Source organism: Salvelinus namaycush, chromosome 37, assembly GCF_016432855.1.
Source record: "Salvelinus namaycush isolate Seneca chromosome 37, SaNama_1.0, whole genome shotgun sequence".
Taxonomy (NCBI): Eukaryota; Metazoa; Chordata; class Actinopteri; order Salmoniformes; family Salmonidae; genus Salvelinus; species Salvelinus namaycush.
Genome location: NC_052343.1, coordinates 15,841,730 through 15,868,908, shown reverse-complemented (window position 1 = coordinate 15,868,908; position 27,179 = coordinate 15,841,730). Strand labels below are relative to the sequence as shown.

The following is a 27,179-nucleotide window of genomic DNA, read 5'->3' as shown; positions in this document are numbered from 1 at the left end:
GCAAGCATGTAAGTATGTACTGTATCTAACATATGTAGCATATACGTCAACATGAATCAGTTACGGTCTCATTTAAATACAGCAGTTAAATAACCTTACTGATATAGGGGTGTGTTACGCCTTGTGGTGTGTTGTGCCCTGCCCTGTAAAGTGAGGCATGTTGGGAAGATTCAGAAAAGTCCTTGTCAACCTGTAAACTTTCAACATATGTACAGTGGGGCAAAAAAGTATTTAGTCAGCCACCAATTGTGCAAGTTCTCCCACTTAAAAAGATGAGAGAGGCCTGTAATTTTCATCATAGGTACACTTCAACTATGACAGACAAAATGAGAAAAAAAAATCCAGAAAATCACATTGTAGGATTTTTAATGAATTTATTTGCAAATTATGGTGGAAAATAAGTATTTGGTCAATAACAAAAGTTTATCTCAATACTTTGTTATATACCCTTTGTTGGCAATGACAGAGGTCAAACATTTTCTGTAAGTCTTCACAAGGTTTTCACACACTGTTGCTGGTATTTTGGCCCATTCCTCCATGCAGATCTCCTCTAGAGCAGTGATGTTTTGGGGCTGTTGCTGGGCAACACGGACTTTCAACTCCCTCCAAAGATTTTCTATGGGGTTGAGATCTGGAGACTGGCTAGGCCACTCCAGGACCTTGAAATGCTTCTTACGAAGCCACTCCTTCGTTGCCCGGGCGGTGTGTTTGGGATCATTGTCATGCTGAAAGACCCAGCCACGTTTCATCTTCAATGCCCTTGCTGATGGAAGGAGGTTTTCACTCAAAATCTCACGATACATGGCCCCATTCATTCTTTCCTTTACACGGATCAGTCGTCCTGGTCCCTTTGCAGAAAAACAGCCCCAAAGCATGATGTTTCCACCCCCATGCTTCACAGTAGGTATGGTGTTCTTTGGATGCAACTCAGCATTCTTTGTCCTCCAAACACGACGAGTTGAGTTTTTACCAAAAAGTTCTATTTTGGTTTCATCTGACCATATGACATTCTCCCAATCTTCTTCTGGATCATCCAAATTCTCTCTAGCAAACTTCAGACGGGCCTGGACATGTACTGGCTTAAGCAGGGGGACACGTCTGGCACTGCAGGATTTGAGTCCCTGGCGGTGTAGTGTGTTACTGATGGTAGGCTTTGTTACTTTGGTCCCAGCTCTCTGCAGGTCATTCACTAGGTCCCCCCGTGTGGTTCTGGGATTTGTGCTCACCGTTCTTGTGATCATTTTGACCCCACGGGGTGAGATCTTGCGTGGAGCCCCAGATCGAAGGAGATTATCAGTGTTCTTGTATGTCTTCCATTTCCTAATAATTGCTCCCACAGTTGATTTCTTCAAACCAAGCTGCTTACCTATTGCAGATTCAGTCTTCCCAGCCTGGTGCAGGTCTACAATTTTATTTCTGGTGTCCTTTGACAGCTCTTTGGTCTTGGCCATAGTGGAGTTTGGAGTGTGACTGTTTGAGGTTGTGGACAGGTGTCTTTTATACTGATAACAAGTTCAAACAGGTGCCATTAATACAGGTAACGAGTGGAGGACAGAGGAGCCTCTTAAAGAAGAAGTTACAGGTCTGTGAGAGCCAGAAATCTTGCTTGTTTGTAGGTGACCAAATACTTATTTTCCACCATAATTTGCAAATAAATTCATTAAAAATCCTACAATGTGATTTTCTGGAAAAAAAATTCTCATTTTGTCTGTTATAGTTGAAGTGTACCTATGATGAAAATTGCAGGCCTCTCTCATCTTTTTAAGTGGGAGAACTTGCACAATTGGTGGCTGACTAAATACTTTTTTGCCCCACTGTACATACTCACACTCACACACATTCATATACACACACACACACACACACAAACAACGGGTAGGACTGTGTTACAGCATGCAAGGAGAGAAGTTTACTCTCTGATTGTTTACATTAGCAAGTGTGTAGAGAGGCCTGTGTGTGTGTGTGTGTGTGTGTGTGTGTGTGTGTGTGTGTGTGTGTGTGTGTGTGTGTGTGTGTGTGTGTGTGTGTGTGTGTGTGTGTGTGTGTGTGTGTGTGTGTGTGTGTGTGTGTGTGTGTGTTTTTCTACTGTTTCCATCTGTATGCTATCGCCATGGCAGCCCAACAAAAACACCCTGTCATTCTCCTCTGACTGATACACACACACATACTCCGACCTCTACTGTTTGACATAGTATTGACTTGTTTTTATCTCTCTCCTGCACACACACAAACACAGGGACCGTACAGAGCTGGTGGTCGGGGATGACAACCTGGTCATGTTGACCATAAACGCGGTTAACAACGGAGAGGGGGCATATGAGACAGAGCTACACACACTCCTACCCCCTGAGGCTGATTACATAGGAGTGGAACGCAGGATAGAGGTGAGAACACTCATTCACACACACTACCACCCCCACACTGACCCCAACCCTAGCCCAGCTCAACTAGACCCTACCGCCTTGCTGACCTCTTTACCCTGACATTACATCCTGTTGACAATGTCAGGGTTTTTACTCTAGAGGACTCTTAGTTTGTTTGTTTGTTTGTTTGTTTGTTTGTGAGAGAGAGAGAGAGAGAGAGAGAGAGAGAGAGAGAGAGAGAGAGAGAGAGAGAGAGAGAGAGAGAGAGAGAGAGAGAGAGACAGAAAGACAGAGAGAGAGAGAGAGAGAGAGAGAGAGAGAGAGAGAGAGTGTGTAATGGGGCACTAAGATGGATGAGGTTGTTACTGTCAGAACATTCATCACTCTTTTCCTCTCCTCCCTTCCCCCACATATCACTTCTCTTCCTCTTCCACCCTCTCCCTTCCACCTCTTTTCTTGCCTGCCCTCCTCTCCTCTCCAGTCTCTATCCAGGTTGAACTGTGAGTACAGGATGGTGAATGACTCCAGACTGGTGGTGTGTGACCTGGGGAACCCTATGGTTGCTGGAACAGAAGTAAGTCCAACACAAACACAAATGAACACAAAAAAATACACACACGTACATGTCCTCACACTGACCTCCCCCTTTACTTGGAAACAACCACTTCCTGACCAAACAGGAAGCTGTCAATCAGATACAGTGGTGCTGATTGATAGTTACCATGGTGATTGATCACCCAGATACCCCGTACCCCACTGAGTCCCACACTCTGAAGCTGTCTGTGGGTATTTCTGTGTGTGTTAATCCGTTCGCCCCTTGCATGACACATCCAGGAAGCACAGGCTTTGTTAAGTAAAGAGTGGTCCCTTCCGACATGTAACTCTACCCTGTGTTTCTGTAACCGCTCTGTCTGTCTGTGTGTGCATGTGTGTTTGTGTGTGTATGTGTGTCTGTGTGTTTGTGTGTGTGTATACGTGGCTACGTGCATGCGTTTGTAAGTGTGTGTGTTGTGAGCCTGAGAGCGGTATTTGTTAGCTCTAGAAGCGACACACAGCATTCTGATAAATCAATTATGTGATCAGATTTCACTTCTGGGGCGCGGCTTTAGAGGGCTCCAAGGAATTGAGGAGTGTGTGTGTTTGTGTGTGTGCGTGTGTGTGCACGTCAGCTCTCCTTCAGACCAGATGTTTCCCATACATACTTACCCTTGCCCCTTTGGACCTGTAGGAATTCATGAGCTCTTATAGAATAAACACACACACACACTTACTAATCATGCAGCCGGAGTAATAACGCTTGTAGACCATTTTGAACGTATCTTTTTCTCATTCTAATATTTTTGAGTCAAGCCTCTAAAATGCAGACTGCCTCGCCATGTTTCTTTAAAACGAACAGTCGTGTATTGTCAAAATGTTTCGTATTTTATTAGGATCCCCATTAGCTAGTGCTAAAGCAGCAGCTACTCTTCCTGGGGTCAACAAGCATAGCGGTGAAAACAGACACTGTTTATGGTAACATCCCAGACGGCAGGGCTGCCGGAAAATGTGTGGCGAGGCAGCATTTGCCACAGCACTTTTCAATCAGGTGTGGCTGCGTCAGCGCCATTTAGTTTAATAAAATATATCTGCGCAAAGTGTAAAAAAAAGGGCAAAGTGCTGTTTTTTAGACCGATTTGCCTCATGATTTGTCACTAACGCACAATTGTTTTGTCTTTCACACCGGAGTGCTGCTACAGGCTCTTTGTGTGTCTTGACCAATCAGATTAATAGAAATCGCAGGTCGCGCAGGCTGGCATAAAGCTCAAGGCGCTCTCCACTTTCCTCTGGTATTTATTTAGCAAGCTGATAACACATCACTCCCGACAGACACAAGTAAAAACTCTTACATAAATGGAGCAGCCTTCCTAAACATTAGCGAGCTGACATGATGTGTTGCATGGAAACGAGACAATTTTTCGGTCTGATCAACTGTAGAATACTAACAACAGCAGCTGCATAGTCTAGTCTACTATGCCCCCTGTTCCTCTAGCTAGGGTAAACGAAGCCGTAATGTTGTGTCGGCTATTTATAGCTCATTTGTTTGTGAAAAAATGTGAATGGGATTACATTTGGTTTATATTTAAACTTGGGCTAACCAAGTTACCTAGACTTTTTCAACTCTTGGATTGAAAAAGTCTACGTAACCTGGTTAGCCCAAGTTTACATGTAAACACAATAATATAACATATAAACACAATAATGCAAACTACATGATGCACACCTGCATAAATCAAGCTCACCCCTGTGTTTTATTGTCCAATCATGTTTCTTTCTCAGTGTCTGTCTATAGGACCCTCCTAGTCCTTCTTTAAAATATAATTCATATGAACAATTACAAAGTTGCTGCAGTTTGACAGGGTTTTCATCCTCCCCAAGGCCAGGAGTTTTTTAAAACCATGTGACCTGATTAGAAAAACTCTGGTCCCATCATAGCCCATATTAAACAGATGAATCACGTCATACCGTATAAGGTCCAGAGTTTTACCTGGTTAGGTTACCAGATCAGGAAAAACGAAGGGCCTCAGAATTTTGTCTTCCGCTACACCACTCTGGGGCCTGTTGTGCCACCTCTGCCAGACGATCAGCATATATAATGTGAACAGAAACGGCCCCTGCACAGAGCCCTGTGGAACACCATATATAGCCTTGGAGCAATCAGAGGTCTCACTGGCCAGAAAAACAAATAGATACCTGTCTGTTAGTTTGGTCGTCAATCCCTTCTCTTACATCAAGGAATGTGAGAACAGTCACAGAGCCACGGTCGATGGCTGGTCGATGCATTAGATCAGGTCGATGGCTGGTCGATGCATTAGAACAGGTCGATGGCTGGTCGATGCATTAGAACAGGTCGATGGCTGGTCGATGCATTAGAACAGGTCGATGGCTGGTCGATGCATTAGATCAGGTCGATGGCTGGTCGATGCATTAGATCAGGTCGATGGCTGGTCGATGCATTAGAACAGGTCGATGGCTGGTCGATGCATTAGAACAGGTCGATGGCTGGTCGATGCATTAGATCAGGTCGATGGCTGGTCGATGCATTAGATCAGGTCGATGGCTGGACGATGCATTAGAACAGGTCGATGGCTGGTCGATGCATGAGAACAGGTCGATGGCTGGTCGATGCATTAGATCAGGTCGATGGTTGGTCGATGTATTAGATCAGGTCGATGGCTGGTCGATGCATTAGATCAGGTCGATGGCTGGTCGATGCATTAGAACAGGTCGATGGCTGGACGATGCATTAGATCAGGTCGATGGCTGGTCGATGCATTAGATCAGGTCGATGGTTGGTCGATGCATTAGAACAGGTCGATGGCTGGTCGATGCATTAGAACAGGTCGATGGCTGGTCGATGCATTAGATCAGGTCGATGGCTGGTCGATGCATTAGATCAGGTCGATGGCTGGTCGATGCATTAGAACAGGTCGATGGCTGGTCGATGCATTAGATCAGGTCGATGGCTGGTCGATGCATTAGATCAGGTCGATGGCTGGTCGATGCATTAGAACAGGTCGATGGCTGGTCGATGCATTAGATCAGGTCGATGGTTGGTCGATGCATTAGATCAGGTCGATGGTTGGTCGATGCATTAGAACAGGTCGATGGCTGGTCGATGCATTAGATCAGGTCGATGGCTGGTCGATGCATTAGAACAGGTCGATGGCTGGTCGATGCATTAGATCAGGTCGATGTCTGGTCGATGCATTAGAACAGGTCGATGGTTGGTCGATGCATTAGAACAGGTCGATGGTTGGTCGATGCATTAGATCAGGTCGATGGCTGGTCGATGCATTAGAACAGGTCGATGGCTGGTCGATGCATTAGAACAGGTCGATGGCTGGTCGATGCATTAGATCAGGTCGATGGCTGGACGATGCATTAGATCAGGTCGATGGCTGTTCGATGCATTAGATAATTTCCTTGACAACGCTGTCTCTGTACTATGGTGGGTTTTACAGTAGATCCAGATTAGACCGTTTTATAGTGGTGGTGGTGCTGTTCAGGACATGGGAGAGAAGCGACAGGAAATACATGTTTTCCATATTTGGGGAGAGAGATATATTTGGGTCACTCTGTCTGTCTGTCTCTCTTTCTCTCAGCCTGGGGACCTCAGTGATTTAGACCCATTTGGTCTTTCGTCATCTCTGTTGAGTTTTAAGGTTTCTCTCTCTGATGTGCAATAAAGTCTCTTTGACTTTGGAGTCCTACCCTCAGGCTTCCACCCTCAGGCTTCTCCCTTGTAGTTTTAGCGAGTGTTTGAGTTTCCGGCATTGACTAGTGTCTGACCTGTTGTTCATGACAACATTATTACACACACACACAAATGCAAGAAGCCATTATCATACTCATGGTTATGAACTAAGCCCTCCACATGGTGTGAGTTAAGCAAGGGTAGAGGGGGGTTTAACTGGGGTCTAAAGACTAGAGGGAAAGGGATCTGGTCTTCTCAGCCCACAGATCTGTACTGATCCTCCAACTGAGACACACACACACAATACAGATACGTAACCCAGATACACACACCATGGCCAGGTTCTGGTTAGTTTTAACAAAGGGAGACTGTACATGGGGTTAGAAGGCTGCTCGGTTTAACTGAACACTTACAGATGTCACTGACACAGACTTTGAATCGTCTCTTTCTGTCTCTGTCCCTCTCTCTCTGTCCTTCTCTCTTTGTCTCACTGTCTCTGTCTCCAGGTATCTGTAGGTTTAAGGTTTGCTGTCCAAAGGCTGGATGATGCCGGTCCTCACATTGACTTTGACCTACAGATCCACAGGTGACAGACAAACACGCAGATGCGTGCAGATACACACACACACACTGCTGAAGAGCTTTGACACACATAACATTCTATAAAGGAACCTCTGTCAGAATTCTGAGGATTTCTGTGGCTTTCCCAAACAAAGAGCGTCGAGACAGATGGCCGGAGGGAAACAGACGAGACAAAACATTGACTGTTCACCTCGCCACAAACACACGCTCACTCACTAATTTACTCACACACGCACACATGCACACATGCACACACACCATACATCGTCAGGCCATGGTGCAGACTCTACATCCAAACATCTTTATTGACTCATGTGTGTCTCTTATCTTACAGTTCAAACAAAGACAACTCCAAGAGCAACCCAGTCAGTCTGTCTCTCTCCATCTCTGCCAGAGCTCAGCTAGACCTGAGGGGGTGAGTGATACATCTCTGTTCTGATTGATCTTTTCTCTAACCCTGTGACATTAGCATATCTTGCCGTGTTTGATGCACTTTGTTGTCATACAGTGTATCTCTTTGTCTCGTGCCATGTAGGTGACACAGGCTCATTTATTTTGCTGTATTTCTGTTGCTCAGTGTGGTTGTGTCTCTGTATGTTTCTATGAATAGATCTCTGCTAATCATGCACACATGAGCCAGTGCTAGTGCTCCTTCGTCACACACACGCTTGCACACACATACACACACACACGTTTGATTTACTATCCTTGTGGGGAACAAAACATTGACTCCCATTCAAACTCCTTTTTTCCCTAACCGTTAACCTAACCCTAACCTTAACGCTAAGCTTAACACCTAACCCTAAAACTAAACCTTACCCTAACCCTAATTGTAACCCTAACCCTAACTCCCAAGCCTAAAATAGCTTTTTTCCTTGTGGGTTCTGACGAAATGTACCCACTTGTCCGAATGTTCCTTGTTTTACTACCCCCCCACACACACAAACACACTTCAAAGCCTGGACCCCAGAGTGACTTGGCTGCTTCTAAGGCAGTTGTACACACAAACAGACAGTGATCCGTGGGGGGCTGTGGGTGTGGGGGGCTGGAGGTTAAGGTCCAACCGGCGTTGGGTAAGTTGTGTTTGGCAGCGGAGTGGCGAGTGGCTTGGTGTTCACCCCCCAAGTTGTCCTGGATGTTGTATATCATTTGCTCTCCATATCATTTGTTCTCACACTCTCTCTCTTCTCTTTCTTTCTCTATCGCTTCTCTTTTTCTTTCTTTCTCTCTTCCATCTCTCTCTGCCTCTCTCTCTCCCTTTCCAGGGTGTGTCATCCCTCTCAGGTGGTTCTTCCGTTTCCTCACTGGGAGCCCAAAGAGAAGCCGGTCAAAGAGGATGACGTAGGACCCCAGGTCACACACATCTACGAGGTACATACACACACAGTAAAGGCAGTAGCCCTGTAAGTGCTGGCTGCTGTCTGATCAAAGGCCTCCTGAACAGTGGTAATTACTGTCATAAAGGAAGAGAGAGAGAAAGACAGAGTGGGGTGGAGGGATAAGAGGAGGGGATCAGACATACACTACCGTTCAAAAGTTTGGTGTCACTTAGAAATGTCCTTGTTTTTGAAATAAAAAATAAAAAATAGTCCATTAAAATAACATCAAATTGATCAGAAATACAGTGTAGACATTGTTAATATTGTAAATGACTATTGTAGCTGGAAATGGCAGATTTTTTTATGGAATATCTTCATAGGCGTACAGAGGCCCATTATCAGCAACCATCACTCCTGTGTTCCAATGGCACGTGTGTTAGCTAATCCAAGTTTATCATGAAGATCTGGTACAACGCTGTATACTACTCCCTTCACAGAACAGCGCAAACTGGCTCTTCAGTTTCTTGGCATGGAATAGCCTTCATTTCTCAGAACAAGAATAGACTGATGAGTTTCAAAAGAAAGTTCTTTGTTTCTGGCCATTTTGAGCCTGTAATCCATGGGTGTCAAACTCTGGCCCGCGGGGGGTAATTATATTTGGCCCGCGAGACAATACCAAATTACTACTAGAGCTGGCCCGCCGGTATTATACAGAGCATTCACCGCTAATACTACGAATCCCATAATGCTCTGCTGTTGTTTTCGCGCGCCAATCAGGACAGGACCCAGAAACGCCCTCTCCTCTGTGACAGTAGTCATAGCAACATAGACGCTACAACTGGCAGCGCGCTATCCCTTCCCAAAAATGGCGAAAAGAAAGGCAGAAAACAGGAAGTCAAAGTATGATGCTGTGGGCGCCGCACAGTTTCCACGGTTCATCCCTGACACAATGCCTCAGCTCCGCACCCAAGCTGCTCAGATGCTCTCCATGTTCGGCAGCACTTATCTATGCGAGCAACTTTTCTCCTCGATGAAGATGACCAAAACAACTCACAGGAGACGTCTGACTGATGAACACCTTCGCTCGATACTGAGGATTTCTTCAGCTCAGAGCCTGAGCCCAGACATTGATGAACTAGCATCCAAGAAGAGATGCCAGGTATCTGGCTTGGGCACATCAGATTAGATCAGTGTGCAATAATTAACGTTTTCTTTGTGCACTTTTTCTTGCTACAAGGCATGGGCTTGAATGGTTGATTGATTTATTATCATTTTATTTGTAAAATTATTAGCCAGTGGAAAAAGTTTATTTTGGTATTTAAATCAGAAGGCTGCAAATAGAAAAGAGGCATACGATTTTTATTTAAATTTTATTTATTTAATAAATGAATGCCATTGATGTGTTTTTTCATTTGAAATTCGATTTTGCATGTCTCCACTATTAAATTATATATTGTATGGTAATAAGCGATGCTTGTTCCATATTCAATGTTAAAGCAAAACTTGTTTAGGTCCATATTAAAAGGTTCATTTGTTCAATGTTGGCCCGCGACTTTGTTCAGGTTTTACATTTTGGCCCACTGGGTATTTGAGTTTGACACCCCTGCTGTAATCGAACCCACAAATGCTGATGCTCCAGATACTCAACTAGTCTAAAGGACAGTTTTATTGCTTCTTGAATTAGCACAACAGTTTTCAGCTGTGCTAACATAATTGCAAAAGGGTTTTCTAATGATCAATTAGCCTTTTAAAATGATAAATTGGAACACAGGAGTGATGGTTGCTGATAATGAGCCTCTGTACGCTTATGTAGATATGTACGTGTGTGTGTTGAAGATGCAGTGAAGAGGGACATCTGCTGGATGTCTGCAGGGTTTGGGGCTGCAGTGCTCCTGTCCTGCAGTCTGTCCAGCTGGTTATAGTTAGGTCGGCCAGAGTTTCTCTCTCAGAGAATTCCTGCCTGGAGCACTAGGACCATGTCCTGTTTGGGTGACTCACCATCACCACCCTCAGAATTAATGAGTGTGTGGAAAGGGGCTAAGCTGAGTGGCTTGGTGTTCTCATACTCTCTCTCTCTACTCCCCCCTCTCTCTTCCTCTCATCTCTATCTCCTTTCCCTCTTATTCTCTCAGCTCCATAACTCAGGTCCCAGTAGTATCAGGGAGGCGGAGCTCCAGGTGGGCTGGCCCTCTCGTTTCCGTGACGAACACCTGCTCTACGCTCTGGAGGTTCTAACGGAAGGACCAATCAGCTGCCGGAGCAACACCAGCCTCAACCCCCTGGGCCTACAGGTAACACAACCACACCTCCTGCTGAGACTGGACACTGTACTCATGCACTCATTTTCTATATTTATTAACCTGTATTGGTCTCCAATGCTTCAGAAACAATGGCATAAATGCTTTTGTGAAATTACAGCTCAGTTAGATCAAAGTGTACTGACCCGATCTAGCATTGATGCAGCTCAGTTCTTCTCATAATAAAATAGGGTAACAGGATGTCATCTACCGTCTGGTTTATGTTTGTGATGATGACTGAGGAATGTGCTTTAATGATGACAGGACAAAGTCACTCATTCCATGTTTATTGAAGACTGTAGGAGGACGGAGAGGGACTAGTGGAGTTGGCCCATAGCAGGGTTGGTGGTGAAGAGCAGGATGCCAGTAAAGACAGTGTGGTTGCAGTTGTCATCATACAGCCCCCAGCCCTTAGGAAGCCTTAAGTACACCAGATCATCTTTCTCTAGCTCCAGAGCCACGGCACCTGTCATGTACTCATAACCACCATGGAAGTTGTCCTGGACGTTGTATATCATTTGCTCTCCATTTTTGACCAAATAAACACCCATTTTCTGTCCAGGCTCTCGACCCATGGAGGTGAATGTGAGGTAGTAGACACCTCTCACTGATGCTGAGAACATACCTGTATCAGAGGGGAAGCAGGGAGAGATCAGCACTATCCGTCTCTCTTAGGCACTGTAGCAGCCTGTTAGTGGTTGGGGTCTGTGCCAGTAGCTGGCCCCTGGGGGCACCACAGGCGTCCGGTGTCACCATAATTGGGTAGGAGGGGCTCATAGTAATGACTGTAACGGACTAAAGTGAATGGAATCGAACACATCAAACACATACCATTCCATTCACGCCATTCCAGACATTATTATGATCCGTCCTCCCCTCAGCAGCCTCCTGTGGTGGACACGTGAGCATGGAGATTGTGTGTTTATGTTTATATGTTTATCTGAGTTGTAGATGTATTGCTGTGTGGGTGAACCTGTAGTATTGTTACTGTGTAAGTTTAATCTGTAGTATTGTCGGCGTAAGCTGTACCAGAGTTTGGGTCGTAACCGTTGCCGATGTTGGTGAAGACTTTTTCATAGACCAGAGTGATCTTAGTTTGAAAGGGTCCCACATACCTGAGTCTGTCAAACCAACAGAAAAGGCCAACTGTCTTCTGTGCGAACACATGAGAATGAATTCAATCAAGCCCACCGTAATGTCTAAAATGTCTTCATTTCATACCATACTGTGGGTTTGATTGAATTGATCTGTTCTTACCTAGCCTCAGTTCCTCCACCTGGCTCTCAGCAACACTCAGTCTTGCCTCCAGGGCTGAAATAGCAAGAAAATAATATCTTAAAACTTCTCACGAGTCACCATCCCGGATCCGGGAGCACCCTCATCAGTAAAAAAGCTGACTAGCATAGCCTAGCATAGCGCCACAAGTAAATACTAGCATCTAAATATCATGAAATCACAAGTCCAAGACACCAGATGAAAGATATACATCTTGTGAATCCAGCCATCATTTCCGATTTTTAAAATGTTTTACAGCGAAAACACAATATGTATTTCTATTAGCTAACCACGATAGCAAAAGACTCAACCGCATATTTTCACCATTTTTTTACCGCATAGGTAGCTATCACAAATTCGACCAAATAAAGATATAAATAGTCACTAACCAAGAAACAACTTCATCAGATGACAGTCTTATAACAGATTTATTGTATAGCATATGTTTTGTTCGAAAAATGTGCATATTTCAGGTATAAGTCATAGTTTTACATTGCAGCCACCATCACAAATCTCACCAAAGCAGCTAGAATAACTACAGAGACCAACGTGAAATACCTAAATACTCATCATAAAACATTTATGAAAAATACATGGTGTACAGCAAATGAAAGACAAACATCTTGTGAATCCAGCCAATATTTCAGATTTTTTAAGTGTTTTACAGCGAAAACACAATATAGCATTATATTAGCTTACTACAATAGCCAACCACACAACAGCATTCATTCAACACAACGGTAGCGAGAGCGAAAAAACCAGCAAAATATATAAATTTATTCACTAACCTTCACAATCTTCATCAGATGACAGTCCTATAACATCATATTACACAATACATATATGGTTTGTTCGAAAATGTGCATATTTAGCGGCACAAATCGTGGTTTTACAATGTGAATATGTAGTCAAAATGCAAAAAAATTGTCCGGAGAAATCTTGGAGAGGCACCTAATCTAATCAAATAACTAATCATAAACTTTACTAAGAAATACATGTTGGACAGCAAATGAAAGATACACTAGTTCTTAATGCAACCGCTGTGTTAGATTTTTAAAAATAACTTTAGTACGACATACAGCTTACGTTATAGCGAGACAGCGCCCAAAATCAGGGCGAAAAATACGACTACACATTTTCGACAGAAATACGAAATAACATCATAAATGGTTCCTACTTTTGATGAGCTTCCATCAGAATCTTGTACAAGGGGTCCTTTGTCCAGAATAATTGTTGTTTGGTTGTAGAATGTCCTCTTCATCTGTCGAATTAGCAACCAAAGCTAGCCATGTGGCGCAGGAGTGTCCAACTTCACCATAACGCAAAGAAAAGAAAATGCCGAAAATCGCAATAAACTGATATAACTCGGTTTAAAATAACTACTTTATGATGTTTTTAACACATATATCAAATAAAATCAGAGCCGGAGATATCTAACGTCTATAACGAAAGCTTTTCAGAACGCAATCCAGGGTTCCTTCTCGCGCCTTGCTGAACAAAGGAAAAAGTGGTCACGTCATTCCAAGAGGTCTTGTTCGGCCTCAGATCAAGCTATACACCCCATTCCACCTCTCACTGCCTATTGACATCTAGTGGAAGGCGTATGCAGTGCATGTAGATCCATAGATTTCAGGCAAATTAATAGGATGGCCCTGGAACAGAGCCCCCGAGTTCAGATTTTTCACTTCCTGACAGGAAGTTTGCTGCAAAATGAGTTCTGTTTATATCTGTACTCACAGATATAATTCAAACGGTTTTAGAAACTAGAGAGTGTTTTCTATCCAATAGTAATAATAATATGCATATTGTACGAGCAAGAATTGAGTACGAGGCAGTTTAATTTGGGAACAATTTTTTACAAAGTGAAAACAGCGCCCCCCCTATTGACAAAAGGTTAATAAACTGATACTCTGAGGTAGCTTTGTTGTCATTGCTGTGCTTAAATACATCCTGATTAGATCAGCGACTAACAGTTCTTGTGCTGGCATTGCTTCCAGAGGCAGTTTGGAACTTGGTAGTGAGTGCTGCAACCAACGACTGTCACGTTCCTGACCTTATTTCCTTTATTTTGTCTTTGTTTAGTATGGTCAGGACGTGAGCTGGGTGGGCATTCTATGTTATGTGTTTCTATGTTGGGTTCTTTTCAATTAGCCTGATATGGTTCTCAATCAGGGGCAGGTGTTTTACGTTTCCTCTGATTGAGAACCATATTAAGGTAGGCTGTTCACACTGTTTGTTTGTGGGTGATTGTTCCTGTGTTAGTGTTTATGCCACACGGGACTGTTTCGTTTGTTCCTGTTCGTGCGTTCTTCGTTGTCTGTAAGTTCTCATGTTCAGGTCTGTTTACGTTGTTTATTGTTTTGTAGTTTGTTAAGAGTTTTTTCGTGTTCGTCTTTCTTTAAATAAATCATTATATCTTCATACCTCGCTGCATATTGGTCCGATCCTTGCTCCTCCTCAGACGAGGAGGAGAACGTACGTTACAACGACAGATGATTTTTACACCCTACACTCTTCAGCACTAAACGGTCCCGTTCTGTGAGCTTGTGTGGCCTACCACTTAGCAGCTGAGCCGTTGGTGCTCCTAGATGTTTCCACTTCACAATAACAGCACTTACAGTTGACTGGGGCTGCTCTAGCAGGGCAGAAATTACGAACTGACTTGTTGGAAAGGTGGCATCCTATGACAGTGCCACTTTGAAAGTCACTGAGCTCTTCAAGGCCATTCTAGTGCCAATGTTTGTGTACGGAGATTGCATGGCTGTGTGCTCGAATTTATACCTGTCAGCAACGGTGTGGCTGAAATATCCAAATCCACTAATTTGAAGGGGTGTCTGCATACTTTTGTATATATAATGTATATAGTCACCTGCGTTCTTTCCCTTCAGTTCTGCCATATGACTCTCACTGGCTGTCACTCTGGCCTCCAGGGCTAGAAAATAATGCATACAAGAAAACAATAAACTGTGATGTAGCTTTGTAACATCGCTTTCCTTTATCACATCCTAACATTAGCTGAATCATGTTCAGGTGAAGTGTAGATGTAGTAGCTCTGATAAGTAAAACATTTTAGTCACCTGCATTCTTTCCCATCAGTTCTGCCACCTGGCTCTCACTGGCTGTCACTCTGGCCTCCATTTATTTTGAAAATGATAAGCCATGATGTGGCTTTGTTACATCGCTTTGGTTTCTCATATCTTGAAATGAGCTGAATGTTATTATGTTCAGGTGAAGAATACATGTAGTCGTTCTTATAAGTGAAACATTTTAGTCACCTGCATTCTCTTTCTTCAGTTCTGCCACCTGCCTGTCGCTGGCTGTCACTCTGGTGTCCAGGGCTGAAATAGTATAAAACGAGTTAACAGTACACATTGTTATTAAACACACACTTTTGCACAATATATCTTACCTGCATTTTCTTTAATCGGTTCAGCTACCTGACTCTCGCTGGTTGTCACTCTGTTCTTCAAGTCTGAAAGTTCTGCTGCTTGGGCTGAAATTATAGAAATATTGTAGAGAGGCAATAGACAATATCCAGAGCTGTGCTTTTTTCTATTGAGTAAATTGTTAACTCAATAGTTTTTCAAAACACTTCTTGTTGTTTCCTGCATTGTCTTTCTTCATGTCATCATTACCTGCATGTCATCATTACCTGCATTCTCTTTCTCCAGCTCTTCCACCTGGCTCTCACTGGCTGTCACTCTGGCCTCCAGGGCTAGAAAATCATTTATGCAGAAACATAATTTATGGTGAAAACGATAAACCAAGATGTAGCTCTATCACATCCTGAAATTAACTGAATCATGTTAAAGTGAGACATATACATAGTATTTCTTATAAGTAAAGATATTTAGTCACCTGCGTTCTTTCCCTTCAGTTCTGCCACATGACTCTCACTGGCTGTCACTCTCAATCAAATGTATTTATATAGCCCTTCTTACATCAGCTGATGCCACAAAGTGCTGTACAGAAACCCAGCCTAAAACCCCAAACAGCAAGCAATGCAGGTGTAGAAGCACGGTGGCTAGGAAAAACTCCCTAGAAAGGCCAGAACCTAGGAAGAAACCTAGAGAGGAACCAGGCTATGAGGGGTAGCCATTCCTCTTCTGGCTGTGCCGGGTGGAGATTTTAACAGAAGATGGCCAAGATGTTCAAATGTTCATAGATGACTAGCAGGGTCAAATAATAATAATCACAGTGGTTGTAGAGGGTGCAACAGGTCAGCACCTCGGTAGTAAATATCAGTTGTCTTTTCATGGCCGATCATTCAGAGTATCTCTACCGCATCTGCTGTCTCTAGAGAGTTGAAAACAGCAGGTCTGGGACAAGGTAGCACGTCCGGTGAACAGGTCAGGGTTCCATAGCCGCAGGCAGAACAGTTGAAACTGGAGCAGCAGCACGACCAGGTGGACTGGGGACAGCAAGGAGTCATCAGGCCAGCTAGTCATGAGAAAGACCCCCGCTATGGGGCGCAATCGGGCAATGTAGGCTTTAACGTTACACAATCGCCCAACCTTCTCACTCACTCACTCACTCACTCCTTCACTCACTCACTCACTCACTCACTCACTCACTCACTCACTCACTCACTCACTCACTCACTCACTCACTCACTCACTCACTCACTCACTCACTCACTCACTCACTCACTCACTCACACACACACACAGTAGGCGTGGTTACAGTAGGCTAACGTATGTCAATGGTTTTAGGAACAGCAGTAACATCAGGCAGGATTTAGGCTGCCAACTGCCTAGCCAGTTGTAGCTCAATCTTGGGTGCAGTGATCATGTTCCCGCACTGACTAACTGTATGGAGGCTCGTTGACTTAATGTTACGTTAGCCTATATGATACACTAGTAAAGTAATAAAATATATACCTGTCAGCTATATTAGCCACGACTTACCGTTCTTTGTGCAGCTTCAAATGTCGAACAAAGTTGGAAGTTGTTGCGCCTCCATCTGTCATTTTCTTCCCGCATATTTTGCAAGTTGCAATCCGTTTTTTGTTGACTACAGCGTAGTATTTATATCCGAAAATAATCATTTTGGGTATCATCTTTCCATGGGCTCCGACTGAATTCACCCGCCGACATTCATCTGCATTGCCACGCGCAACTTTTTCTCACCTGGCACAATTTGATTGGCTGCTGTCCAATTCAAACTGTAATCAATTAAATGAAGAGTTGATGCGCTGCCTGAGAGAAGGCCGAGTATAGCCCACGAAGATCTCCCCCACGACACTCTGGCCTCCAGGGCTAGAAAATAATGCAAACAACAAAACAATAAACTGTGATGTAGCTATGGAACATCGCTTTGCTTGATCACGTCCTAACATTAGCTGAATCATGTTCAGGTGAAGCGTACATGTAGTAGCTCTGATAAGTAAAACATTTTAGTCACCTGTATTTTTTTGGCCATCAGCTCTGCCACCTGGCTCTCACTGGCTGTCACTGTGTTCTCCAGGGCTGACAGTTCTGCTGCTTGATCTGGAAAGAGGCAAAAGGCAATATCCAGAACTGTGATTATTTTTCTATTGAGCAAATCATTAACTCAATAGCTCTTCAGAACACATTTCATTATTACCTGCATTGTCTTTCTTCAATTCTGCCATCTGGCTCTGAAGGGCTGTTAGTTGGCTTCCCAAGGATAACATTAGTGCTGCTTGACCTGGAATTATAGAAATATAGTAGACGATATGTAACATCCATATGTAATAGGCAATATCCAGAGCTGTTGTTTCTATTGAAAACATTTTTTCTTTTTAAACACATCTCGTTATTACCTGCATTCTGTTTCTTCAAGTCTTCCACCTGGCTCTCACTGGCTATCACTCTGGCCTCCAGATCTATAATTTCAATCAACGTGACAGAGCTTGACGAATGAAAAAATAATAATGTGCAGTTGTACAATCCACGTGTTCAAAGCTATTAGAGACTTACCCAGAAAGACTCACAGCTGTAATCACTGCCAAAGGTGCTTCTACAAATAATTGACTCAGGGGTGTGAATACTTATGTAAATATTTCTGTATTTCATTTTCAATACATTTGCTAAAATGTCTAATGTCATTATGGGGTATTGTGTGTAGATGAGTGAGAATCCATTTTGAAATCAGGCTTTAACACAACAAAATGTGGAATAAGTCAAGGGGTGTGAATACTTTCTGAAAGCACTTATATAGCACCATTAATTTTCATTGTCAATAATTCTCATGCTATAACTTCTAGTAGTACACTGGCATGTTTTTTAACCCCAATGTGACATAAAGCTTTTTAAAATTACAAGTTCACAACTTCACTTACAGAGTCATACATCTTATATGCAAAACAAATGTGCTCCACATGTTTATTCATAGTAGTCTCCTTATTACCTGCATTCTCTTTCTTCGGTTCCACCACCTGGCTCTCACTGACTGTCACTCTGTTTTCCAGGGCTGAAATAGCCTGAAAATATGTAGCTGAGATGCAGCTAAAACAATGCTTTATTTATTTCTCCCTGCAATTAGCTATGCTCATCTGAGGCACAGTAGTTCTTATAAAGTCTACCTTTAAAGAAAGATGGGAACCCCTGTGCTAAGCAATCCCTTTGCGGTAACTCTGGGCTGAAATCACAAGGGAATTTGTCTTGGACAGTATCATAAAATGTCCAGCAAAATCCACAGCTGTACATTTTTGATTGAGCTAATTAACTAAATCGTATTTTGTCAAATTAGCATTTTGTTATTACCTTGGTTCTAGATCTGTAAATCCAACATCAGTATCACAGTATCTAGGTCTGTCAGTTCTGCTGCTTGAGGTTTAATGATAAAGATATACTGTAGCCTATGTATGTATGATCAATATTAGCAGCTGACAGTGAATTGTTATCTAAATCCATTTCAGAAATGACATCTAATGATGATTATATGTGTTCTCTGTCTTCAGCTTGACCACCCTGTCCCCCAGGACTGAAATGGCACCAACATAAATGTCCAAACTTATCAATCAATACAGAATGAGAAACAAGCACTACTTATTTTCACAGTGTGATCGGTTTCATTACCTGTATTATTACATCAGGCTACCATTGTTCTTTCTTTCTTTCTCTGTCTATATGTGCATTATTACAGTACCTGCGTTCTTCTCCAACTTCTCTACTCGTTTCTTTGTGTTGTTCAGCATGAGTCTCAGGTGACTCAGCTCATCCCAGACAGCATCTATGGTAGTGAATCGAATGTTCTGGTCAATCTGATCCATCCCTCCTTTACTCTCTCCCTCAGACCAGGCCCCAAACAGATAGAACGTCAGCACCAGCATATCTACTACACCCCTCATTTTGAATGATGCCTTAGTTCAATAGTAATGTTGTCTATGAGTCTCACTACCAGCAAAAATAAGAGGGGAAAAAAGCAGAATGGGGAATCTTTATAGAAACCCGTCAACAAGAGCTAGCCCACTACGTGAGAAGTCAACATGTGGTGGATGTAAAAATAGCACCAAGGACATCTGATCAAACATCAAGAGAACCAGAGTAACCCTGAACCCCTGTGTTGTTTGGTCTCTTCTTTTTCCACGAGGTAGAAAACTGACTACAAGGCTGCTGATCAGGCTACTAGACAGTGTGTCATCTACAATGTGTAGACCTATGTGTGCCTTGCAAAAGTATTCATACCCCTTGGATTTCTTCACATTTTATTGTGTTAGAAAGTGGGATTCAAATGGACTTCATTGTAATTTAATGTCTACACAAACTACTATGTAATGTCAAAGTCAAAGAAAAATTATATTTAAAAAAAGATTAATAAAAATGTGATGACTAAAATATAGTCGTTGCATAAGTATTCAGCCCCTTTGTTTAGGCAAGCCTAAATTAGTTTAGGAGTAAAAATAGGCTTAAATACTTTAGCAAGGCACTGTAAGTGTGTACCTGTAGTGTTTTTTGTATAGATGGTTGGTTGGTCTTATAAGTGGTATGTAATAATGTGACTTAATTCTCTCCCCTCTTTCTCGCTCTTACTCTCACGCTCACTCTCTTTCTCTGTCTCTGTCTCTCTGTCTCTCTCTCTCTTTCTCTCTTAGATGTCCTCTGTCCAGGACACTCCAGAATTGTTGGGCTTTCTGAGAAACAGTAGCTCTCCTCACCGCTACAGACGAGCCACCAGCGCTGCCCAGCCTTACAGCAGCAAGACCCTGGTACTTACAATACGTGCACTTCATTATCAGCAGCCTTGGATTTCATTGTCAGCTTGTTTGGTATTACTATACAGCAGCAGTTTTGGAATGTATATGAACTCTCTCGCTCTGTTTCTCCCGCTCTGTAGAACTGCAGTAACATCATTTGTCTAAGAGTTCTGTGTGTGGTCGGGCGGTTGGACCGTGGTCAGAGCGCTGTAGTCAAGATCCGCTCCCGACTCTGGGCCCACACCTTCCTCCAGGTGAGCACAAGCACATAAACCCAAACTTATGTACTACTGGGAGTATTCATATTAATGTTATTATTAGTATTAAGAAATAAAGTATCTATAACATCTATTCACCTTGCAGAGACGTAACGACCCATACCTCCTCAACTCCACCGTGTCCTTCAGAGTGACGGCCCTGCCCTACCGCCTCCAGCCCTCCTCCTTACCCCAACACACCACTTCAGTAAGATACCCCGAACACTAACCCATACCTATACACTCTTAGAAGGAAAGGAGCCTGGAAGAACCTTCTGAGGTTCTAAAAATTGCCACACGGGGAACATTTCCAGTTCAAAAAGGTTCCATGAGGAACCCCTCTGAAAAGGGTATTCGACAGTGGTGGAAAAAGTACCCAATTGTCATACTTGAGTAAAAGTATAGATACCTTAATAGAAAGTTACTCAAGTAAAAGTAAAAGTCACCCAGTAAAATACTACTTGAGTAAAAGTCTAAAAGTATTTGGTTCTAAATATACTTGTAATTGCTAAAATATACTTAAGTATCAAAAGTAGAAGTATACATTTCAAATTCCTTCTATTAAGCAAAGCAGGCGGCACCATTTTATTGTTTTAAAAATGCATGGATAGCCAGGGGCACTCTCCAACACTCAGACATCATTTACAAAAGATACATTTGTGTTTAGTGAGTCCGCCAGATCAGAGGCAGAAGGGATGACCATGTGCTGTTTTGATAAGTGTGTAAATTGGACCATTTTCCTGTCCTGCTAAGCATTCAAAATGTAACGAGTACTTCTGGGTGTCAGGTACAGTAAAATGTATGGAGTAAAAAGTACATTATTTTCTTTAGGAATGTAGTGAAGTAAAAGTAAAAGTTGTCAAAAATATAAATAGTACCCACAAAACACCAGTCGCAACGTCAACAGTGAAGAGGCGACTCCGGGATGCTGGCCTTCTAGGCAGAGTTCCTCTGTCCAGTGTCTGTGTTCTTTTGCCCATCTTAATCTTTTATTTTTATTGGCCAGTCTGAGAGATGGCTTTTTCTTTGCAACTCTGCCTAGAACTCTGCCTGACATTGAGACTGGTGTTTTGCGGGTACTATTTAATGAAGCTGGCAGTTGAGGACTTGTGAGACGTCTGTTTCTCAAACTAGACACTCTAATGTGCTTGTCTACTTGCTCAGTTGTGCACCGGGTCCTCCCACTCCTCTTTCTATTCTGGTTAGAGCCAGTTTGGTTAGAGCCAATACTCAGCTAGTCTAAAGAAGGCCAGTTTTATTGCTTCTTTAATCTGGAAAACAGTTTTCAGCTGTGCTAACATAATTGAAAAAGGGTTTTCTAATGATCAATTAGCCTTTTAAAATTATAAACTTGGATTAGCTAACACAACGTGTCATTGGAACACAGGAGTGATGGTTGCTGATAATGGGCCTCTGTACGCCTATGTAGATATTCCATTAAAAATCTGCCGTTTCCAGCTACAATAGTCATTTACAACATTAACAATGTCTACACCGTATTTCTAATCATTTTGATGTTATTTTAATGGACAAAAAAAAGTGCTTTTCTTTCAAAAACAAGGACATTTCTAAGTGGCCTCAAACTTTTGAACGATAATCATTTAATTACCATAGCGAATTATTGTAATGTTTGTTTACGTGTCAATTAATCCCATAAGGGATGGGTTAGCGATGACAAGAAAATATACTTTTCATTCATTCATTCATATAACTATAAAGTGGTAACTAGTCCAACTTTGGGATTTGCATGGACTCTTGAGGAACTCTGTAAGCCCCAATACATCTCTGTAAGCCCCATTGAAGCTACAAAACTGTCAGAGTTCAACCTTAACATATGATGACAATGCAACAGAACAGATGAACAGGAATGACATTTACCCCCACGGGTGGCCTGAAAAGATCTATCTGAAAGCCACGCCCACACTAAGACATGCCTCCAGTCAAGAGTTTTGCTACATGGAAACATTGAAGGTTCCTCCATGAACCTAACCATAGGTGCAAATGTGGTTCCTAAAGTCACCACTAATTCTAAGAGTGTACCCTGCCCTACTGCTTACCCCAACACACCACTTCAATAAGATACCCCTAACATGAACCCTTACCTCTACCTTGCCCTATAGCCTCCAGACCTCCTCCTTACCCCAACACACCACTTCATTAAGATACCCCTAACACTAACCCATACCTCTACCCTGCCCTATCGCCTCCAGCCCTTCTGCTTACCCCAACACACCACTGCAATAAGATACCCCTAACACTAACCCATACCTCTACCTTGCCCTATAGCCTCCAGACCTCCTACTTACCCCAACACACCACTTCAGTAAGATAACACTAACCCATACCTCTACCCTGCCCTATCGCCTCCAGCTTACCCCAACACACCACTTCAATAAGATACCCCTAACACTAACCCATACCTCTACCCTGCCCTATCGCCTCCAGCCCTTCTGCTTACCCCAACACACCACTTCATTAAGATACCCCTAACACTAACCCATACCTCTACCTTGCCCTATAGCCTCCAGACCTCCTCCTTACCCCAACACACCACTTCAGTAAGATGTGACATCCACCCTAACTATTACCTACAATAACCTTTACCCTGAACCCCACCCAGCCTGTAACTAACTGTGATTGTGTGTGTTAAAGATGGGTACACTGGTGCTGTGGGGGACTCCTGATGTGGCGTTTGCTGTTCCTCTGTGGGTCATCATCCTGGCCATCCTACTGGGACTGCTGGTCCTGGCCATGCTAACACTGGCCATGTGGAAGGTACACACACACAAACACACACACACACACACACACAGGACTTTAGTATAACTTAACCCTCTCTTCCTCAGTGTGGGTTCTTTGACCGGGCACGGCTGCCAGCGGATGACGTGTCAGACCGTGAGCAGCTGACCTCTGACCAATTAGCAGACGCCTAAGAACGCCCACTCGCGCCATGGAGACCAGTTCTTGATTCGAGGAGGCTGTTTGGGAGGAGTTCCACCTCTTGAGTGAAATTAAACTGAAAGGAGACCTGCAGGCAGACTGCAAACTCACAGATCAAAGGTTCTTTACCCCTTTTAAAGCTGATCTGTCATCAGTGATTGGACTGCAAGCTCACAGGCCAAAGGCTGAAGTGCCATTAAGACTTGTATTCAAACAGCACCAGAGAGACTGGGAACAACCCACACAGATGGAACTACACACATTAACACTATTTAAGCAAACACAATGACTTGGATGTATATGAGGCCTCAAGACAAGTAGAATGGACTCTGGTTCTAACCCTGCTTGTAGTTTAATATGTTTCTATGCACCGCTTGCCCCTGTGGGTTAGACTACTTGGGGATCTGTATGGTTGGATAATTCAGTTGGAGCTAACCAGCCTGGCTTACTTCAAATGGAGTTACCATCTGATGTCAGTGACTTTGTGTCCGCCTGCTTTCACTGTTAAATACATTCCACCATTGATCAAATGCACACACACACACACACACACACACACACACACACACACACACACACACACAAATACACGCGCGCACACGCGAGCACACACACGCATGCATGCATACATGCATGCACACACACACAGGGGGCTGTATATATATCTATGGATGGTGTATGTGCAATATTGGGACATTCTGTGTGATACTGAAGCTTGTTTACACTGGTATTATTTTATTAGAACTTGATGTTCAAATTCTTTGTGTATATTGTTTAGTTAGTATACTATTGTCTATGTGAGTGTTTTTGTTGGCATATTAGTATATACAGTGCCTTCGGGAACTATTCAGACCCCTTTACTTTTTTGAAACAAAATTATGTTACAGCCTTATTCTAAAATGGATTAAATCATTATTTTCCCTCATCAAGCTACACACAGTACCCCATAATGACAAAGCAAAAACAGGTTTTTAGACATTTTCCAAATTTCTTAAAAATAAAAAACTGACCTATTACATTCACATAAGTATTCAGACCCTTAACTCAGTCTGAGGTCCTAAGCGCCCCGAAGCAGGTTTTCATCAAGGATCTCTCTGCACTTTGCTCTGTTCAGCTTTCCCTCGATCGCTGGGTCTGAATACTTATGTAAATGTGATATTTCCAAAAATATTTGCAAAAATGACTAAAAATCTGTTTTCGCTTTGTCATTATGGGATATTGTGTGTAGATTGATGAGGGGGGAAAACAATTGAATACATTTTTGAATAAGTCTGTGACATAACTAAATGTGGAAATAGTCAAGGGATCTGAATACCTTCCGAATGCACTGTAAGTATTGAAAGAGAGAAGTGTTTATAATGGGTCCAACTGTTTAAAAAGAGAACGTGGGACTGGGCTAAATACAAAAGGAACTACATTAACATTAGCATCCAATGTGAGAGGTTTAGGCCTAGATTCAATCAGAACAATTGTTAATAGGCGCTAGCTGACACCCCATAACTAGCCGACAAACCCAGAATGATTCGAAACACATTTAAAAAGAAAGGGAAAGTCAATGAGTTACATATCAGAAAACACAACACCAAAGTATACAACATAATATTACTTCAATACAAAGCAAAAATGTAATAGCCTAACAATTTCAAGTGATTAGGTGATCTTCTAGGTCTATATAGCAGTAACCTCAACGGCTGGCGGGGAGGCCAAGAGCACTAATCTGGAGGAAGGTGATCCTTTAGGCCTATATAGCAGTAATCTCAAGGGCTGGCGGGGAGGCCAAGAGCACTAATCTGGAGGAAGGTGATCCTTTAGGCCTATATAGCAGTAATCTCAAGGGCTGGGAGTGGGGCCAAGAATACTAATCTGGAGGAAGGTGATGCTATAGGCCTATGTAGCAGTAACCTCAAGGGCTGGAGGTGGGGCCAAGAGTACTAATAGGATATCATCAGGTCCCAGCTGGAATAAAATGAGTTGGTTGACTTTTTAATGGTCTACTTAATGTTGTCTTATTTTAGGAACAGCATCAAATCTTTGAGCCAAAGAGAGGCTGAGGGAGGATTGATAGATTTCCAATCCAATAGAATTATTCTGTGTGCCAACAGGGAGGCAAAGGCAATGGCATCTAGCTGTAGGATTGTTGTTTGGTACTCCAAAAATAGCCAATTTCTGCACTAGGCTGCCACTCAATATCAAATGCTTCAGAAAGTGTTTTAAATATAGTGGACCAGTAGTCTGCCAGACGGGGACAAAACCAGATTATGTGAGTCAAGTGCGCCAAGGAGCTTTTACACCGGTCACATGTACCATCAATATTTGGGTAGAATTTGGAGAGCCTGGCCTTACTGAAATGGATACAGTGAAGTATAAGGCTGAGCCGGGCACAAGAGGAGCTTCCACTTACCCTAAGCAAGACTTCGTCCGAGGTCTCTCAGCCAAGTTCCTTTTCCCGCTCAGATCTAATTTTATTAAGTGATGGGTTATCAAAGGACATGATTATCTCAAAAATATCTACATTTGGAAATACCTAAATACACTTGAATGGGGTGGATTGCCAATTTTGATGACCTCGCTATCAAATGTAAAGGTGCCATCAATATAAAGGTCATTAAAGTTAGTAAGGCCATTCCTCTGCCACAGACTTCAAGCTGAATCCAGTTTGGCTGGAAGGAAGAGGTGATTATTACATATAGGAACTTGAATAGAGAATTCACAGAATTTAAAGTGTTGACCGAATTAAGGCCAAATTTTAAGAGTATTGACAACAATTGGATTGGATGTGTAGCGCGAGGCTGAAATAGTAAAATTGAAGGTAACTAAAGCTGACAAAGAGGAAGAGAAATAGGAGTTGACTTCTGTTTGACACCAGTCAGTTTCTGGGGTGTGAAGCCAGTAAACAATATTTTGTATATTCGCTGCCCAGCAATAATGCATAAAGTTAGGAAGGACTTGTGTGTTCTATCTCTCTGGAGGAATGCTTTATGTATTATTGGACTCCCACCGCTCCCCCCAAAAAGATATAAGCTTATCCACTAAAGTGAAAAAAGGCTTGGGTAGAAAAATAGCTGATGTTTGGCAGTGTCGGAGGTGTAACTGCATTAGAGCAGTCAAATCGGTGAGCAGCTGCTCTTGATCACTGTCATGAAGCCACACCTTCCCACTGGCGTTAGAAGTTCAGAACGAGAAAGTGTAGGCTATATAGAAATAATGACGCTCTAATTGAAAATCATTCAACTAAATAATGAGGATTTCTATCAGCCTAATCGAGGTGAAGATTACATCTCACATTCTAGTGTTCGAACTTGTAAACAAGGCTACATGGGATTTCTCTTAATGCGACGCTGTGCAGCCAATGGAAAATTCCGATTTAGGTATAATGCCAGGAGCCCTTGTGGATTTGACAGCTCTAACGCAGTTCACCTCCGACACCGCCAAAACAACCTCTATGCCAGTGGCGTGCCGTGGGCCTGGGGCCTGGGCCTTCAGTGAGGTACTACACAGTCCCACCCGAATTAATCCACCTCATTATGATGCCATGGCTCTAGAAACTATACATTTAGACAGAAACGCAGTATAACCAGGTGTTGCGTCACCTTAAAATTGACAAATTGACATTTTTGGGTAAACAGTGTTTACCCAAAAACATGACACAATCAATGAGTCTTTTCAATATTTCCCTTCACCTTTTCATTGTGCAGCTCCGTTGCCCTGCGCGTTTGTTCTTTGAGCTGTAGATCCACTCCGGTGTCCCCAA

At 42.9% G+C, this 27,179-nt stretch overlaps 1 protein-coding gene across 1 annotated transcript in view; it reads left to right on the top strand.

Moving 5' to 3' along the window:
- LOC120031418 (integrin alpha-8-like) overlaps positions 1-24,309 on the top strand; it is an 82,383-nt gene extending 58,074 nt beyond the window's left edge. The window contains exons 19-30 of the mRNA XM_038977157.1: positions 1-8; positions 2,237-2,384; positions 2,845-2,937; positions 7,104-7,183; positions 7,514-7,594; positions 8,445-8,550; positions 10,631-10,789; positions 20,130-20,243; positions 20,372-20,485; positions 20,595-20,696; positions 23,141-23,263; positions 23,335-24,309. The exon at positions 1-8 is cut by the window's left edge and continues 60 nt beyond it. Of these exons, the coding sequence (XP_038833085.1) occupies positions 1-8; positions 2,237-2,384; positions 2,845-2,937; positions 7,104-7,183; positions 7,514-7,594; positions 8,445-8,550; positions 10,631-10,789; positions 20,130-20,243; positions 20,372-20,485; positions 20,595-20,696; positions 23,141-23,263; positions 23,335-23,421 (1,215 nt within the window). The 3' untranslated portion in view covers positions 23,422-24,309. The remainder of the gene's footprint in view (positions 9-2,236; positions 2,385-2,844; positions 2,938-7,103; positions 7,184-7,513; positions 7,595-8,444; positions 8,551-10,630; positions 10,790-20,129; positions 20,244-20,371; positions 20,486-20,594; positions 20,697-23,140; positions 23,264-23,334) is intronic.
- The last annotated feature ends 2,870 nt before the right edge of the window (positions 24,310-27,179 follow it).